Source organism: Bos taurus, chromosome 22 (assembly GCF_002263795.3).
Source record: "Bos taurus isolate L1 Dominette 01449 registration number 42190680 breed Hereford chromosome 22, ARS-UCD2.0, whole genome shotgun sequence".
Taxonomy (NCBI): domain Eukaryota; kingdom Metazoa; phylum Chordata; class Mammalia; order Artiodactyla; family Bovidae; genus Bos; species Bos taurus.
In genome coordinates, this window is record NC_037349.1 from 59,064,111 (window position 1) to 59,080,445 (window position 16,335).

A 16,335-nucleotide genomic window follows, 5' to 3' on the forward strand; every position below is an offset into this window, starting at 1 on the left:
GCGTCTCCAACTAGGACCGGGGTGGTGGGGCGGTGGTGGTGCTGGTATTGCTCTCGCGATAACAACGGCGAGATTTCCCGTGATAACTGGCGTCCCGCCGTCTTGTGTGAGGCTGCTTGGGCCGTGGCTGCCCCTGGAGGTCCGCGTCCCTGCTGCTCCGTCACGTCGTGGAGCGGAGACACGCCGCTGGAAGTTCCTCGTCCTCAGCCCTCTGAGTGGACGGGGGGCCCTCCCGCGGCCCGCATGCTCGCCAGTGGCGGGAGGTTGCCTCGCCAGCTCCCCCTCCCCTCAGGCGTTTATTTCGGGTCTGTGCTTCTGAGATTTTCTCCTGGAATCGCGGGGTCTGTCCAAGCTGGACCAAGGCTTGAGGTCACCCTCTTAAAATAAACGTAAGGCCCGGGGGCGAAAAGGGCCGCTACTGCCGGAGCTCAGTCGGTGGGTACTGGGCACGTCGCGGGGATCAGAAGGGCCTTAGTCCAGGACCAGGGAGGCAAAGAGGCCATCGCTAGGGATGGACCTGGGGGCTCCTCCCGCAGAGCCCCGGTGGCCACCTCAGGGTCCGGGTGGGCACTTCGGCTAGTTCCAGCACCTCCCCCTCGGCCAGCATGGTACTTTGCGGAAGCAACTTCCTGCGACACGGGGCCTAATCTTTGCTGGGTGCTCCGGCTGCAGCCGGGAAGCACAGGCCATCGGGGGACGCAGCCAACGTTTGTGGTTCAGACAGGACGGACGAGTGCTTGGAACACCGGGGGCAAGTTCAGGCTGTCCTGCCACAGTCCGTCGTCCACCTTCCTGACAGCTAGGTGTGGGCTTGCCAGGAAACCCTGGCCTATGGGAATGGAGTGGAAGGAATGTGTGCCACTTGGGTGGTGCCTTGCAAAGTGTGGATGTGCCTTGCCCGAAAACTTCGCTGCTTTAGCACTGTGAGCTTTGGGGCTCTCTTCCAGGCTGATGGCCACTTTCAACCATCTCAGCAGAAGCCAGGAATACAGATGGGTTATCCAGGAGAGATGTACAGAGAAACCTCTTGTCAGATGGAGTTAATTCCCATGACGCACGCAGGAGATCCCCAAGGTTGAACATTTCACACCAGCAGAACCACTGCCAGCTTGGATGGCAAGTGACAGAGGGTACAAAAGAGGGCTTTTAATCCCGGAAGATTCTAGGGGCAGGAAACAGGCTGATCAAAGTGTGCAGCCATGAACAGGTGCTACCCTTCATGGAAAGGAACCGATGGCTCCTGGGGAGGCAGCTCAGGCCCTAAAACCTAACACCGCTTGCCCCACTGGGTTCTGTAACCGGTTGAAACCAGTGAGGCCTTTTCCTTCCAGTCTCCCGTCCTGAAGGGCAGTGTGCTGTGTCTTTTCCCTGGGGCCTTATGCCTCCCACTCATCTTGGGGAGCAAATCACAAAGCTACCGACAGGAGTGACGCCCCAGGCTGAATTGTACCCACCTCTCACCCATACCTAATTTAAGACAGAGACGGGGGCCTCTGTAGCCGACCAGACTTGTAACTTTGATGGGATGACACTTTTGGTGATGTTAGGATGAGATGGTGACAAGGTCCATCTGAGGCGGAAGTATGCCCTCCCTTCACGTACGTGTCCTGGTCCCCCAAGCCCAAGCCCTGGAAGTTAGCAGAGCCTCCTTGTAATCTGAATGGACCTTGGAGCCTTGTGTTCTCAGTGGAAAATAAAGATGACAGTATGAGACTAAAGTAACACAGCTCTCCTGAGAGGACTGCATCTCACAGCTGTGTTGCAGGTTTCAGTCACCTTTGGGCTGCTTTGTTCCAGCCTAGAGTTAACCAGCAGAATACCAGAAACTCCCATGCTCATGAGGGAATGGTATTCTGTTGGGTCTAATAGAATTAACAGCCAAGAAAAGAGTAAAAATGAGTTATGGTAGAATCCTTGGGAAGGAGTATGATTGGAGCATCCCAAAATTTTAAGAAAAATATCAGTTACTAATAAGACTTTAATCCATTATACTTGTAGTGTTTCTGCTTCAAATTTCCAAAGCGAAACTGCATTTATAATCAAAGTTTAGGATGGGAACTAATTTTGAATCAAGGTCTAAATGCCCAAGAAAAGCTGATTTTCAAAATGCGGCTCAGGGTTAGACAAGAACGCGTTAAATGAAGTGTGACGCAGTGGGCGGTTCCAATGGGGCAGAGCCCAGCTGCTGCTGCTGTCCCGAGGGGCAGGGCCTATCCGGCCTCCTACAGCACCTCCTCCATCTGCCGGCTGACCAGCTCCACCCCACGACCCGCTGCCTCCGGGAGTCTGCAGTTAGTGGCCCAACACTCAAGCGTTTGATAACTGGCTCATCCCACCCCATTTCAGGGTTGCCAGACATTGAGAGGTGCTCCTCTCAGCAGCATGTAGTGTGGTGGCACTGCAGGAAGTTTGAAAACAAACAGGTACAACTGATTATTCGACCCTTTACCAATGATATCTCTTGTCACCCAATCACTATCGCAGTGATTCTGCAAGACAGCTTTTCTTCACTTTACAGATGAGCTCAGAACTACTGGCTGAGTTTCAAGTATGAGCCAACAACTGACCCCGAGCAGAGATTTCCGTGTGGTCCCCAGCCTACACGCTGCTACACAGCTTCAAACACGAGCAAGGCTCTGCTGCTAAAACCAGGAGAGTTTTGGAGATCCAGGTACTGAGATAGCTGGGGGAGGCGAGAACTGACTTAGCCAGGTGTTAGAAGTCACACACGCAACTCTCACGGTCGGTGACTGCCACCTCTGACCTCTGCTGTATCCAGCTTCCTGTTGCCAAATATTTCACCCAGAATATTAGTGAATAATAAGCAAATGGCCTCAGCTTGGACAAGTGTCACCTCATCTGCGTTTAAACAGACCACATCATTTGCAGAGTTTCACTTCCCCAAACTGAAAATACCACCTGCAAGCACTGAAACAAAGGTCCACCCCAGGCTCCCCGGTGGCTCAGTTGTAGAGTCCATCTCCCAATCGAGTGTGATTCCTGATCTGGGAAGATCCCTCACGCCTCGGAGCAACTAAGCCCGTGCACCCCAACCACTGAGCCTGTGCTCTAAAGCCCGGGAGCCAAAGCTACTGAAGCTCACGCACCCTAGAGCTGGTAACAGAAGCCCCTGCAATGAGCAGCCCGCACCCCACAGCTATGGAGTAGGCCTCCGCTCCACACAACCAGAAAAAGCCCACGCAGCAACGGAGGCCCAGCACAGCACCCCCGAAACAAATGCCCATCCCTCTCATCAATCAGCTGGAAATCTTCTCTAGACCTTGACACACTCATCCGGCTCTCATCAATCCTTGGTTGGAAGGCTCCCTGAAGCTCCAGTCATCAAACAAGGCTGCCTCAGACATGGGAGTGCTGAAAAATCTGGGCCTAATGCACACACCTCTGTGGCCTGACCAGGAAGTACAGACGTAGTTCCCATCTCCAGACTGACAGCGCTTCTCTGGTGCCTCAGATGGTAAAGAATCTGCCCGCAATACAGGAGACCTGGGTTCATCTTGCTCCAGCAACTGTCATGACAGGGCGTGAGAGGGCAAGCTGACTGCAGCTGCGAAGCTGAAGGCGGTGGAGAGCTCGGCTGGGGAGCAAGGGCCGCGAGGCAGCGTGGAGAGAAGCGCAGGGAGCCCTGCTCCTTAAGGAAGCCAAGCTCGGTGAACTGGGGAAGGCCTACTGAGAAGCCGCTGAAGTTATTACCTCTGCCACCAAATTCTCTGCCCAACAGTGTTCTCCGGTGACCAGAGTGGTCAGGTTCCAGGCCAGGGTTCGTGGTTGATACTGCCAAGTACCTTCCATGGAAGACACGGCAGTGAACACAGAAGCAGCCCGACCAGCTGAAGGGCGTGCACTTCGCTCACTGCAGCTGCCTCGGTCACCTCAGGCCCGTCTAGGGAGGTATGTTTTCACAAGCACAAGAGCAGAAACCCAAATGTGAAAACACGACATTTGTGATGTTGAAGACACCACTGTGACCCTCACATATGTTACCAGCCTGCTCAGGGGACAGGTCTGACACCACAGCTTGTGACCAAAACCTTTACCGAGATTACAAGCAGTCAAGTTCATTCCCAAGGTTAGTAGCGGAGGTGGAAATGAACAGATGGGAAGCTGTTACATTCAATGTAATTTCTTTCAATTCTAAGGCAAGTAACAAGGATAATTAAATGTACATGAACCTTTGTAAGTCAGAGCACAAGCTCTTGACTGAGTTGTTCTCAAATTATAACCACACCACTGGGGCCATGACCTTGCCTTCTTATCCTGGGAGTCACCGAGCATCTTACAAAATACTGCTCGGTACCCACCCTGAGAAGTCATGCCCAGTGCTAGCCTCTTTAATTCTAATAGAGGTGTTAACACCTACTCTATTAAACTGTTGTTAAAAATGTTTTAAACGGTTGCAGCAGTTACATGAGTCCAATAAACGTCAGAGAAGGCAACGGCACCCCACTCCAGTACTCTTGCCTAGAAAATCCCATGGATGGAGGAGCCTGGTAGGCTACAGTCCGTGGGGTCGCTAAGTTGAACACGACTGAGAGACTTTGCTTTCACTTTTCGCTTTCATGCATTGGAGAAGGAAACGGCAACCCACTCCAGGATCCCAGGGATGGGGGAGCCTGGTGGGCGGCCGTCTATGGGGTCACACAGAGTTGGACACAACTGAAGTGACTTAGCAATAAACAACATGCTCAAAATCTTTTGGACAACTAGAATTTCTACCAGGTTTAAAAAAATGACAGAGTTAAGTTTAACAAGGATGGACACGACCAGTACTGATACATAATTAAGGGAAACAGATTCCAGAACAGGGAACAGACGGTACAGGTACACGCTACTGACTTCTCTGACAGCCCGAATTTAAGACTTTGCCTCTGACACTTAAGAGTAGACAACAATGTCTCATTAGAAGCCTCACCTACTGACCGTGGAACTGCTTTCAAGTCAAGGACAGCCTGTTCCATGAATAATTTAACATATAAAATAGTCAAAATAACTCAAACACAACAGCTACCAACATCCCAGACAAAATCTTTCAAGGCACTGTTTTCCCTACAACTGCAACAGAAATTTGACTATTTCTATCTAAAAAAAAAAATCAACTCTTCCTAAGTGGATGACACTCTTATTTACCAGAATCTTCAAAACCCTCAAGGGCACTGTACCACTTAGTACAACCTGGTTTTGTTGAACCAGGGAGCGACGTCTTCATCTTTCCCACTGTACATAAAGAACAGGAAGATAGATTACTGACTTTTCAAGGGAAACGCTTGTCATTTCAATGCAAGAAGTCAAGTTCTCTATCAGCAGTAAAACTGATGAAATGCAACATCACTGTTTCGTACCTGTGCCAGAAAACTAAAATTATCATGATCTCAAACATACTTAACATCTGAGATACAACACTGGCTTCATAAAAATATCAAAGGGACTTCGCTGGCTGTCCCAGGTTAAAGACCGCAAGCTTCCAGGCCAGAGACACATGGAAGTAAGATCCCGTCGTGCGACTCAGCCAAAAAGAATGCAACCCAACCACACAAGCAAAACAAAACTGTAAGCTTGCACACTCATAAGGAAATGCACTGGCGCTGGGGTTTCACCTTCTCGCTGCTCTGGTGACCACAGCGCTGCGTGACCACCACCACACACTGACTGGATCACACGCAGCGTGCCGCACACACAGCACACGCGAGGTGAGAAAGCCGCCCGGCAGGATGAAGGGGCCAACGAACCACCCTGGGAAGCTCGGGGCGCCAGCTACGGGGCAGGGCAGGGGCGTTCAGAGCCCGTAGAGAGGAAGGGTACTTGAAGTTCCAGGCAGCTGCACATTCTTCAAGCAACTTAAGCTTCTAGGAACTCATGTATAGTGAGTTCGTTAAATGACTTCTAAGGTCCATGTCAACTCTAGATCAGACCCTAAGAGAAAACACAAGGAAGCCAACGTTTCAGAGCCCGGTGAGTCCAGGAAAATCTGAAATGCTGTGACTGTAACGGTGGGGCTTCCCGGTGGGCCAGCACGTTAGGCCTTCCTTCCAGTGCCAGGGGCGCAGGTTCATCCCCAGCCCAGGAGCCAAGATCCCACACACCTTGAGGCCAAAAAATCATAAAACAACTTCAATATAGTAACAAATTCAATGAAGACTTTAAAGAGAGTCCACATTAAAAAAAAAAAACACTGTAACAAAGACCATCCATGGTGTCAAAACTGTTCCCAGTCAACGTGGAACTAAAGGCCATCATTATAATGGACGAGAAGACTTAAACTATGTCCTTGCAGAGCTGACAGAGCTTCTGAAGCTTTTTCACAGCTACATTTCCTTACAGAAGACGAGACTGAGTTAGTACAAAAAGAAAACTCCAAACTGTCAGCTTCCGGTCCTCGGCTCCCCTTTAATATGGCATTTTGCACTATATACATTAATGAAAAGTTGAAACAAACAAAAAGAACTTTAGTCAAACTCCCCTTCCTCCTCCAGCTTTATTGGATAGTTTAAAATTACATTTCTATTTTCTAGGACTTCAGTTGCTTTTTCCATCTGACTTTTAAAAACTGATTACAGCAAATGAAACACAGTTGTCTAAGTGATATAGTATACAAAAATAACATCTTGATTTCTGTGAAAATGCATTTCTCTGCAATTCCTGAATAGCTCCAAATTATGCTAACTCTGAGCATAGATGTTTACTCTGGGTTTTAGGGTTAGTCTTTGAACACGTGTTCTACACCGTTGCCATCACCATCTATTTGCCCAGCATCAACGCTGCGGTGAGGCCGTTCCTGCTCAGGCTTTCATCCCGAGTGCTCGCGCACAGCCGTTAACACGCGTGTTTGTCTTTTTGTTTACTCCCACTCAGCTGTATGTTCTATGTAGGGCCTGGTACAGATGTCACTTGATGTTATTTAATAGCTACTGAGGTCAGACAATCCAAGGCAGTCATTATGCTAAAATTAAAGTTATTTATGGAAGCTCACAGACACTTCCAGGATCGGTTTTACCTCCTACATGGGAACATATTCGAGAAACCCAGAACGGGCTTCCTGGTCTGACTCAACTCTTCCCATTCATCAATCCCTATTCACCAGTGGCGCGGAAAGGGGGTTCTTTAACAAAGCATTATACATTAACACCTCTACCAAACTAAACATAAACTTTTTTTTTTGTAGTTAAATGCAGAAAGTCGATTTTTTTTCCACCCCTTTCCTCCTTTTACACGGCAAGTAAAGCTCACTGGCCTGGGAGTAGCCTCTGTCTGCCAACCTTTGGCCAGTGAAGAGGATTCAGAGAAAATAATACAACCATCAATCAGAAAAGGAGGGGCGACAAAGGAAAGCGATTAAGCTGTGGCCTCGATCGTGCATTCCCGTGCAAGGTGCCCTGACTCGCCACAGCGGTAACAGTTGACTTCACTCGTCTTGCTGCAGTTGATGGCGACGTGACCAGTTTCGCCACACCTAGGAGAGGAAATTAAGACAGCTTTCACAAGAGCGCTCAGAGAACGTCAGAGTGTACTGAGGGATCAGTTACTGCAAAACAAAAGGCAATGCTGAGTGAGGTATATACTGTGTTCCTCACACGGTGAGTCTTATTAAACCCCTCAATCAAGACCAAGGAGGAGGAACCCGACAGCAAAGCTACTCAACTGAGCAGTCCACAGTGTAAAATCAGAAATCTTGCCACAGGAGATCATCCAACATCACCACCAAACACTGGCCAATATGGTTTATCTTTACACAAATGAACCCCTAAGATTTCACAAGTATGTACATATCAAACTTACGAAATTGCATGCTTTAACATGTACAACATTGTGTCACATTCACAAGCAGAGACGTCTGATTTCATGACAAAAGATTTGTGTATGAATTACACATACAAAACATACGCTTTGTCGTTTTCTACAAAGTCTCTGAAGGTGCCAAGTTATCACAGCCTAACATTCTTTCCCACACAGGAACCCCTCGTGCGGTCAGGGCCACGTGGGGGCCGAAGCGCCCCCAGGGCCTCCCCCGGATGGCCAGCGCAGGCGCGCGCAGCCCCCGAGCTCACCTGTAGCACTTGACTTTGGTGCAGTCTTTCTGGATGTGCCCGAACTCGCCGCAGGAGTAGCACTTCTGCTCGTCGGCGTGGTCGCAGTCGCGGGCCAGGTGGCCGGGCTTGCCGCAGTTGTAGCAGCACTGCTCCCGCTCCCGCTTGGGCTCCTTGCAGTCCTTGGCGATGTGGCCACCTCGGCCACAGTTATAGCAGGCTTCAGCAGTAGGGAAGGGCAGAGCCAGACTGTAACACTTCACAGGCAGCGCCAGGCTCCGCGCCGCACCCCGGGGGGAGCTACCGCCAGCACGCTCCCCTCGCCCGGCTCTCCAAGGCGGGAGAGGAAGGGTTAAACACTTACCATCCTCCTGAAGGTCACAGTCCTTGGCAAGGTGACCAGACTCACCACAGCGATAACAGATGTCTGGAAGAGACGAGGAGACAAACTGGAAACCTATTTTGGACAGAGACAAAGCATGCGTGGCTAATTAGCCCAGTCTTGATACTCATGAATACTGAAGTACTTTAGAATTCTTTATTCGACAAAAATACCTCTATCCGAGGTAAAACCACCTCTGCCACGGCTTCTCATTCCACGACCGCGGCCTCCACCAGTGGGGCACTCCCGGGCCCAGTGGCCAGACCGTCCGCACTTGAAGCACTCGTTGCTGCTCATGGCTGCAGTCAGATCTTCAAAACATGAGAAACGACATCATGAAGCCACTCAACAGCACTTATGGCTTTTATTCCTTGTTCAGCGTATTTCTGGATAGTTATTCTTGAGGAACAAAACCAACCAATATACTGCTTAGAAAAAGTCAGATAACTACACACTTAGGCATTATGATTATGAAATATATTAAAAATGAAACAAAAACACTTTGCATAATTGTTACGATTGTGCACATGCGTTAACCCAGTTACTAAGGGGACTTACAGGGTGAGTGTAAATGAATATCCGTCATTAGAGATAAAACTTGATGGTGGGCAACTGAAAGTCACATACTGGTTATAAACCTGGAGTGACCCCGTGGATCTGCAGCATCGATTGAGAGCAGAGGTAAAAACCCCCTGAGCACCAGAGCACCCCACACGGCGCCTGATGACACCGCAGCCCTGCCTGCCTGCCTGCCGACTGATCGAGCACTCGAGGGCAGACGTGCTCGAGAGGCGCAGCAAATGCTGGCTCGAGAGGCGCAGTTTGTTAAAAACAGTAGAGAAACACCAAAGTCAAGTCCTGGTAGCACTGGGGCCATTCCCCCTCTTCTAGATTCTCCCATTTCCAAATTTTCTTCTGCAATTTTACATCTAAAACAAGGTTACTTGGAATTTCACAGTAGACTCCTTTATTGGGTATTGTTTCAAAATAAAAGTGAAACTCCAACTAAAGCAAATGCATTTTATACTTCTTACGTAACAACCTAAAAATAAGCAGGGGCTATTCCTAGAAAAGAATGGAAAAGAACAGAATGGAACGTTGCAGGGCCAACTCCCATTAAGCTGGCCTTTAGAAACTAGCTAAAAACAGTGTGACCTTTCCCTCCCCACATCTCCCTGTATCTAACATGCTTTGCGCTTAATTCCAGTGTCAGATGGTGCACAAAGCTTTTAACTTGACAGAGCAAAACCTAGTGACTAAAATTATGCTCGAGTTTAGTTTCAAAAGTCTGCACTGTCAAACATCCAGAAGACTCATACCTGTCCCATGCGTCTGAAATCAGAGCCGGGATAAATCTTCAGAGGACACTGTCTGCCAACTCGCACACTCGCCCTGCACACTCATCCCCAACAGCGGGGGGACAGCACGCTTGAGCAGGGTGCCCACACTGCATGCTGTCCCAAGGTACATTTCCGCTCAGAAGAAACCAGTCCTTGATGATTAAAAAGGCATTTGGCAAAATTACATCTGCTTTCCTATATGGGTGCTGGCATTTTAAGTCAAGTAGAGGGCCGGTTTCCAGAGAAAACACTAGAGATTAAAAAGTGAGCAGCACATAAAACAATCACAGGAAAAGTGCTTATGGCACTTCGTCCTCCCCTCACTCCCACTTCCATTCTGCATCTTCTCTGGTTTGCTGAGGACCGATCTGAGTACAGACGGACTTCCCAGGTGGCCCAGTGCTAACAAACCCACCTGCTGATGCACGAGACGCAAGGGACACAGGTTCACGTCCTGGGTTGGGAAGATGCCCTGCAGTGGGAAATAGCAAGCCAGCCCAGCATTCTTGCCTCAGAGCGCCATGGACAGAGGAGGCGGTGGGCTACTCTCCACAGGGTCAGAGTCAGAGCCACTGAGCACGCACGCACACCTGAGCACTGTGACTCCTGGTCCCAAGGGTTCTTGCCTTTCACCAGGCAGGCCAGGCAATCTGACAGGCTCTGAGCATTTTATAACCTTTTATTTCCACGAGATATTTATCTTTCAGAAAAAGGACAACCCAGTATTCAACATGCATTTTCAAAGCCAAAGTAAATGAGAGTTCTGGGCAATCTCCCTTTTACACTGCTGCTTTAGCAAGACCTCTTGCTTACTTCATAATGGTGAAGCATAGGGGAGACCCATTGTAACGAATCATCACGTTTATCAGTGGAAGAATGTTAACAGTGAAAATGTTAGGGTTACTTCCAGCCTACAGATAATAGGTAAAAAATTTAGCTTCCTAAGAAGTGCTTAACCCATGTGTGGATTTTTCATAAACTGTTTCTTCCTCTTTGGCCAAGCCAATCTCAGTGAGCTGTTCCATATTTTTACTTGAGAGCTCTTAGGTAATGACCATTAATCCACCTGACTGCCACTGTTTTAGAGGCACACTACCTACCCTAGGACACAGGCTGCTGTCCTAGGACTCACCTCACACACGAACATATTAAGTCTTTAGAGAGTTTCATGCCGTTCCTTAGGAAAACTAGAGGCAGTAAGGGGAAGACAGCACTGTGAATTAATTCCGGCTCCACGATTCCCACTGCTCTTGGCTGGGAGTCTTGCTGCACTGTCTGCCCCCGCCTCTCGCACCTGTTCACAACGTTTTCCAACCTTCAAGGGCCAACTCAAATAAATGCCAGCTCTATAAAAGAACCTGAGCACATCACCAGCCTGGAACTCTCCTTTTTCCTGCTAAGATTCAGGGCACTGTGCCTGGTCTACTGTTTTCTTTTTATCATACTCCTTGAGGGTACAGACCAAGGCACCCACCTTTGAACGATACCCCACACAATCGCCCTTTTAGTAGCAGTCGTGTATCTCGGGATTTGAACTGCTGAGGGTTTTTTTTAGGGGGGGGAGGGGGGACCAATAGTCATTTGCTGAATGAAATAAACTTGTGTTTCTTGTATAGACCCAACCCAATCCAGTAATTACTGACCAAAAAAAAAAACACCACCTAAATTTTTGCAATCAGATGAGCTGCTGCACTATTCATTTCAAAGAATGATGCTGGAAATTCCCTGGTGGTCCAGCAGCTAGGACTCAGCACGTTCACTGCCAGGGCCCAGGTTCAATTCCCGGTCAAGAGACTAAGATCTCACAAGCAATGCAGTATGGCCAAAAAACAAAGACTAACAATGAATTTTACATCCTCATTAAGGACTGACTACAATCTAGATTCAGTATGCGTTTCAGATTGTCTCTTACAATCCCCACATGTAACTGAGAAATTTTCACCCCAGGTCACTAAGAAGTCAGTAGCCAAGCCAGGACCTCTGCTTGCCACCCAGACTCTTATTACTCCAAGAATTCAACAAGACCCCAGTAAAATTCTATGGAATGCTGCAGAACATACATATACTAATTTAAAAAGCAAATACTGTATTTTCACTGTCCCTTGGCAGTAAGAGAGCCTATTTTTCTTCTCGCTGCTACAATCACTGCTGCTACCTACCCCCATGTATTCTCACAATGTAAAAAGATTTGGGAACCACAGGGTTAACCACTTAACTACTCACTGTGTTGCCTCAGGACACCTGACACCCCTCCTGTCCTGGTCTGTAGCCAGAATCCTTACCAGGTGCCTTGTGCTCAGCACATGCTCAACTAAACTTCTAAAGGCTGATGGCTGCTGCTCACAGTTCCTCTCCTCTCCACGCTTCCCCTGCTGAGGTTCAAGTGCAGACAGGCAGAACTCACTCTAAGGACTTCCCCAGCAGCCTGCTGGTCAGGATGCCGGGCTTTCACTGCCAGGGCCCGGTTCTTTCTCTGCTCGGGGATTTAGCCTACGAGCCTAGCAACACGGCCAATCTACAAAGCAGGCTTAGAGCAGGCCTAACTCTGCTTACACTCCAGTCTCCCGGCCTATAACGCCTCCTTCTTGAGAAGCAAAAGGGTCACTTCCAAATGAGCTCCCATTTCCCCAGGAAGCAGTATATTTCCCTTCAGCCACAGCGAACTGAATTTTTATGATACAAGTCACACTTAAGATGTGGCAGGCGCAGTCATAGTGCGACCTGAGAAGGGCCACGTGAGCTGAACTGGGAGGTCCGACTATTCCGATTCTGCATTCATCTAGGCTGTGAGGCTTCACTCCTGGAACTAGTACCGAAACACTAACAGTTACACAGAGTTGTCTTCACTAAGGTAAATCTACAGCATTTTTGATACTAACAACAAAGCCAGTAAACTGCTTTGATTAAACCTAACAGCACCTGGTCAGCACGAACAGTGAGTCCCAATGAGTAGAAGCCAGTAACAGTCCATAAACACATCTAAAATAAGCAGCAGCCCAGGGCGTCCGTGGCTGAGGAACACGGGTGAGGCTGCTCTCCTCACACAGCCCTGCCGCTCCCTATCTGCGGTATCTCCACTCATCGTCCCCAAGCCCACAGAGGGCCCTCTGCCCTCAGAACGCACTCACCCATCATTACGCTCCACTAAGCCAGTTCCGAGCACCAACGTGGTACCCAAACACTTCAGTGTGAAGTAAAAATAAAGGAAGCAAGTGAAACTGTGTAGTACCTGCATTCTGCCCAGAAGAATGCAGAACCGAGAACAATACTAGGAGCAGTTCTGGCTTCTTATCCTGCATTTGCTGTGTGATCCTGTTACTTACACCCATTTCTGCGTATCTGTAAAGGTTTTAATTAGTAGCTAAATATCTACTATGAGTCAAGGATTAACATACATATTATTTATAACCCCTGCAACTTTGCAAGTTGTGTATCCTTGTTCCCATTTCACTGATAAGGAAACTGAGGATCTGAGACCAAGTAACTTACCCAAAGCCACACAACTAGAACGTTCGAGTCAGGATTTCAAATGTGAGCTCCAAGTCCTCTGCAGAGGCTTTTGTTAGGATTAAGTGATAAAGTTCATGAAAATGCTATCAGAAAAGTATACCAAATTAGAGAACTCGAAATAAAATAGAACTGATACGTTTTTAAAAATCCACGCCCATGAAAGAATTAGCCATCTTAGATTTTAACCTCCCTCAAAGCAGAATGTAGGAGTAGCTGCTGCTGCTGCTGCTGCTACTGCTAAGTTGCTTCAGTTGTGTCGGACTCTGTGCAACCCCATAGACGGCAGCCCACCAGGCTCCCCCGTCCTTGGGATTGATTCTCCAGGCAAGAATAGGAGTGGCAAAGACTGGCAAACCTGACCTCATCTGTAATTAACAAGCCACTCCAAGTGAACACCATACTGCATTTTCAGTCCCCTTTAATAGAGCCCACCCACTCACAATGTGAATGCTGGTGGCTACAATCTTTACTGAATTAGACCAGCATCTTTTTAACATGAAAATGGTGCACCCTTTGCTGGAATCTCTCAAGACCATGCCTTGACTGCAGTAGCATATGACACTGCCAGCATAGGAATTCTATTAAACCTGCCAATACAGAAAGGGTGCTCTCCACAGAGCAGGCCAGGAGGCCTTGGCACCAGTCTTTTGCTCTCCACTTACTGTCAGAAGGCTAGGAAAAGGAAAGAAGCCAACGATTTTTTAAAAAAGAAACTCATTCCTGCAGGCGCGGGAGGAGGGAAGCAGAATCTCTCTCATGGTCAAGCATTTAGATAAGAGACCAATCCCCTCAAGTAGTTAAAACTGTGGTTCTCTTGTCTTTAAGCTTTCCATGTAGATGCCACATACTTTAAGATTTCAAGAAAAGTAAAAAGAATCCTCATCTATAGTACCTTAAAAAAGAGATTCTGCCTGTTCCAGATGTTCAAATCTAAGTGTCATAAATGTCCCTTAAACTGCACATTTAAAATGCCTAGTTTGTTGTCAACAGGGAAAGGACCGTGGACCTTTGGTTGCTAAGAAAAACTTAACCCAAGTTCTCTGTGACATATTAGGTAACTACATAAATATATACCTTGTTGTTGTTTTGTAATTGTTACCAAGAGTTACAACTTGGAAAAAACTTTAAGTTCTTTATTCAGCCCTTGGGAATATAATAAATTATCCCTTTTATATTCCAGTACACAGAGCTCCTCCTAAACAAGAATCAGGTTCAACAAACTAAAACAGCATCAAACTATGAACGTGGCACTTCGTAGGTATTTGATCAAGCCATGACCACATGAATTTTTAAGTATTTGAAAGTAATTGCTTTGCAGAGAGGGAAAAAGTCTTAGAGGTAGGAACAACCTCTTATTCATCTCTTTAAGACCCTCAAAACCCTACATTCAACTAATAGGGGTTGAGCAAAAGAATAAAAAGTTGTTAATTTAAATTAAGGTTAATTCACTGAGGCAGAAATTAACTAGTTTATGTTTCTCTCCAAAAGTGAGTCAAACAACAATAAAAAAGGGAAAAAATCTTTTCTTAAAAACTTGTCTTTTGGGGGTACAAAATAAGGACGAAAATCAATCCTCCTGAAAAGAAAAAAGCGGGGGGGGGGGGGGGCGGGGCGGGGCGGCAAGCTAATCCAGACTCTTGGCTTATTTACCTTATACTTTTCGTGGGTCCTCCTGAACAATGCCTGAAACATACTATCTGAAATCACAGATGCAAACCAAGCAAGGTTTCCTTTTCCTAGGACCCCCAGGACCAGATGCAGTCACTTCCTCTGGAAGTGTCCTGTGGCTGAGGCCATGTGGTTAACATGTGGCAACAGGCACAAGCCTTATCCATAATAAAATCAACACCCGAACCCAAATGTGGGCCATTAAACCTTTACTAAAATAGGTTTTCACGTTTGGAAAAACCAAACGGAGGCTGGTTAACTCATCTTCTCGCCTCGTTTTTAAATTGCATTCATCTACCCGGGAGATGATGCAAAGGTTACTGCCGCTGCCATGATTTTGGAAGTTTGGCCGATTCATGTGTTTTGCCGATAATGGGGTTTTTTCTAGAGGCCTGTAGAACTTAAAGTAATGCTGACTCAAGGAAAACGAACCTTATCTGCCCTTTCCCGAAGTGCAACCTAAGACCAGTAACTTAGCACGTCCATGACGAGAAAAATCCAAGAATCCTGAAGCTGCTGTGGAGCACCGAGACCGAGACCCGGAGCCGCACGGGCTTTCCAGCGGGGCGTCCCCCGCCCTGAGCGGACAGCTCCTCCAAGGCCCCCTCCTGGCCCGAAGAGCCCTTTGGCACGTGGCCCGCGAGGCCCGGCCCCGGCCCCCCGCCGCCCCGCGCCCTCCTCACACGGCCCCCTCCCCGCACCTTCCCGCCAAGCTACCCCCGCCCCGCGGCCCGGAGCCCCCGCCTCAGTCCCAAGGACGCGCGGCCTCGTACGCCGCGAGGCTGCGGCCCGGGCGCGGCCGGGTCCCGGAGGCCCCAGCGAGGCGGCCCCGCGTCCCGGGCGGCGGGCAGAGCGCGGGGGCAGCCGGCCGTGGAGCGCAGGCCGGGCACGGGCCGCGGCGGCCTGCTTCCCGCCTGACGCAGCAACGGAGCAGGCCGGAGCGCGGCCGCCATCGCCGCCGCCCGGGCCCGGCCCTCCGCCCGCGGCACCCCCCCCTCCCCGCGCCGCGGTCCCCGGCCCGCTCGCGGCCTCACCTTCCGCGTCGCAGGGGCCCGCAGCCGCCGAGACTCAAGCGCAGACCGGGAGGGCAGCTCGTGAAGCGGCGGCTGTTTATTTTCAGGGACCCTGCCTGCGCCACACGCGGGTCTGCACACGGCCCCGCACACGCCGCTGCGCACGGCTCGCCGCCGCCTCGCCCACGCGGCCAATCAGCGTGCGGCGCTCGGCCGTCCAATCAGGGCCGCCCGCAAGGCGGGCCGCCGCGCCCGACGCGGCGCTGGGGGCGGGGCTCTCCCCGCCGCGCGCGGCCCTTCCCGTCGGGCCTTGCGCGCGGCCTTCCCGCCTCGAGGCCGGGCCCGGCCCTGTGAGGGCGGTCGGAGTTCCGGCTCGACGACCC

At 49.5% G+C, this 16,335-nt stretch overlaps 1 protein-coding gene and 1 long non-coding RNA gene across 6 annotated transcripts; one reads left to right on the forward strand and one right to left on the reverse strand.

The window, feature by feature from the left end:
• The first annotated feature begins 81 nt into the window (after nucleotides 1-81).
• LOC112443509 (uncharacterized) lies at nucleotides 82-6,811 on the forward strand. The gene is made up of 2 exons (XR_009492423.1): nucleotides 82-389; nucleotides 2,519-6,811. It is a non-coding gene; the product is annotated as an uncharacterized lncRNA (long non-coding RNA).
• CNBP (CCHC-type zinc finger nucleic acid binding protein) lies at nucleotides 6,383-16,093 on the reverse strand. 5 transcript variants are annotated; one of them, XM_024982452.2, is made up of 5 exons: nucleotides 15,974-16,093; nucleotides 8,595-8,732; nucleotides 8,404-8,466; nucleotides 8,061-8,259; nucleotides 6,383-7,465 (listed from the first exon to the last, which is right to left on the reverse strand). In XM_024982452.2, exons 2-5 carry the CDS (start codon nucleotides 8,716-8,718, stop codon nucleotides 7,348-7,350), a joined length of 504 nt encoding a protein of 167 aa, XP_024838220.1. In that variant the 5' UTR covers nucleotides 8,719-8,732; nucleotides 15,974-16,093; the 3' UTR covers nucleotides 6,383-7,347.
• Between the last annotated feature and the right edge of the window lie 242 nt (nucleotides 16,094-16,335).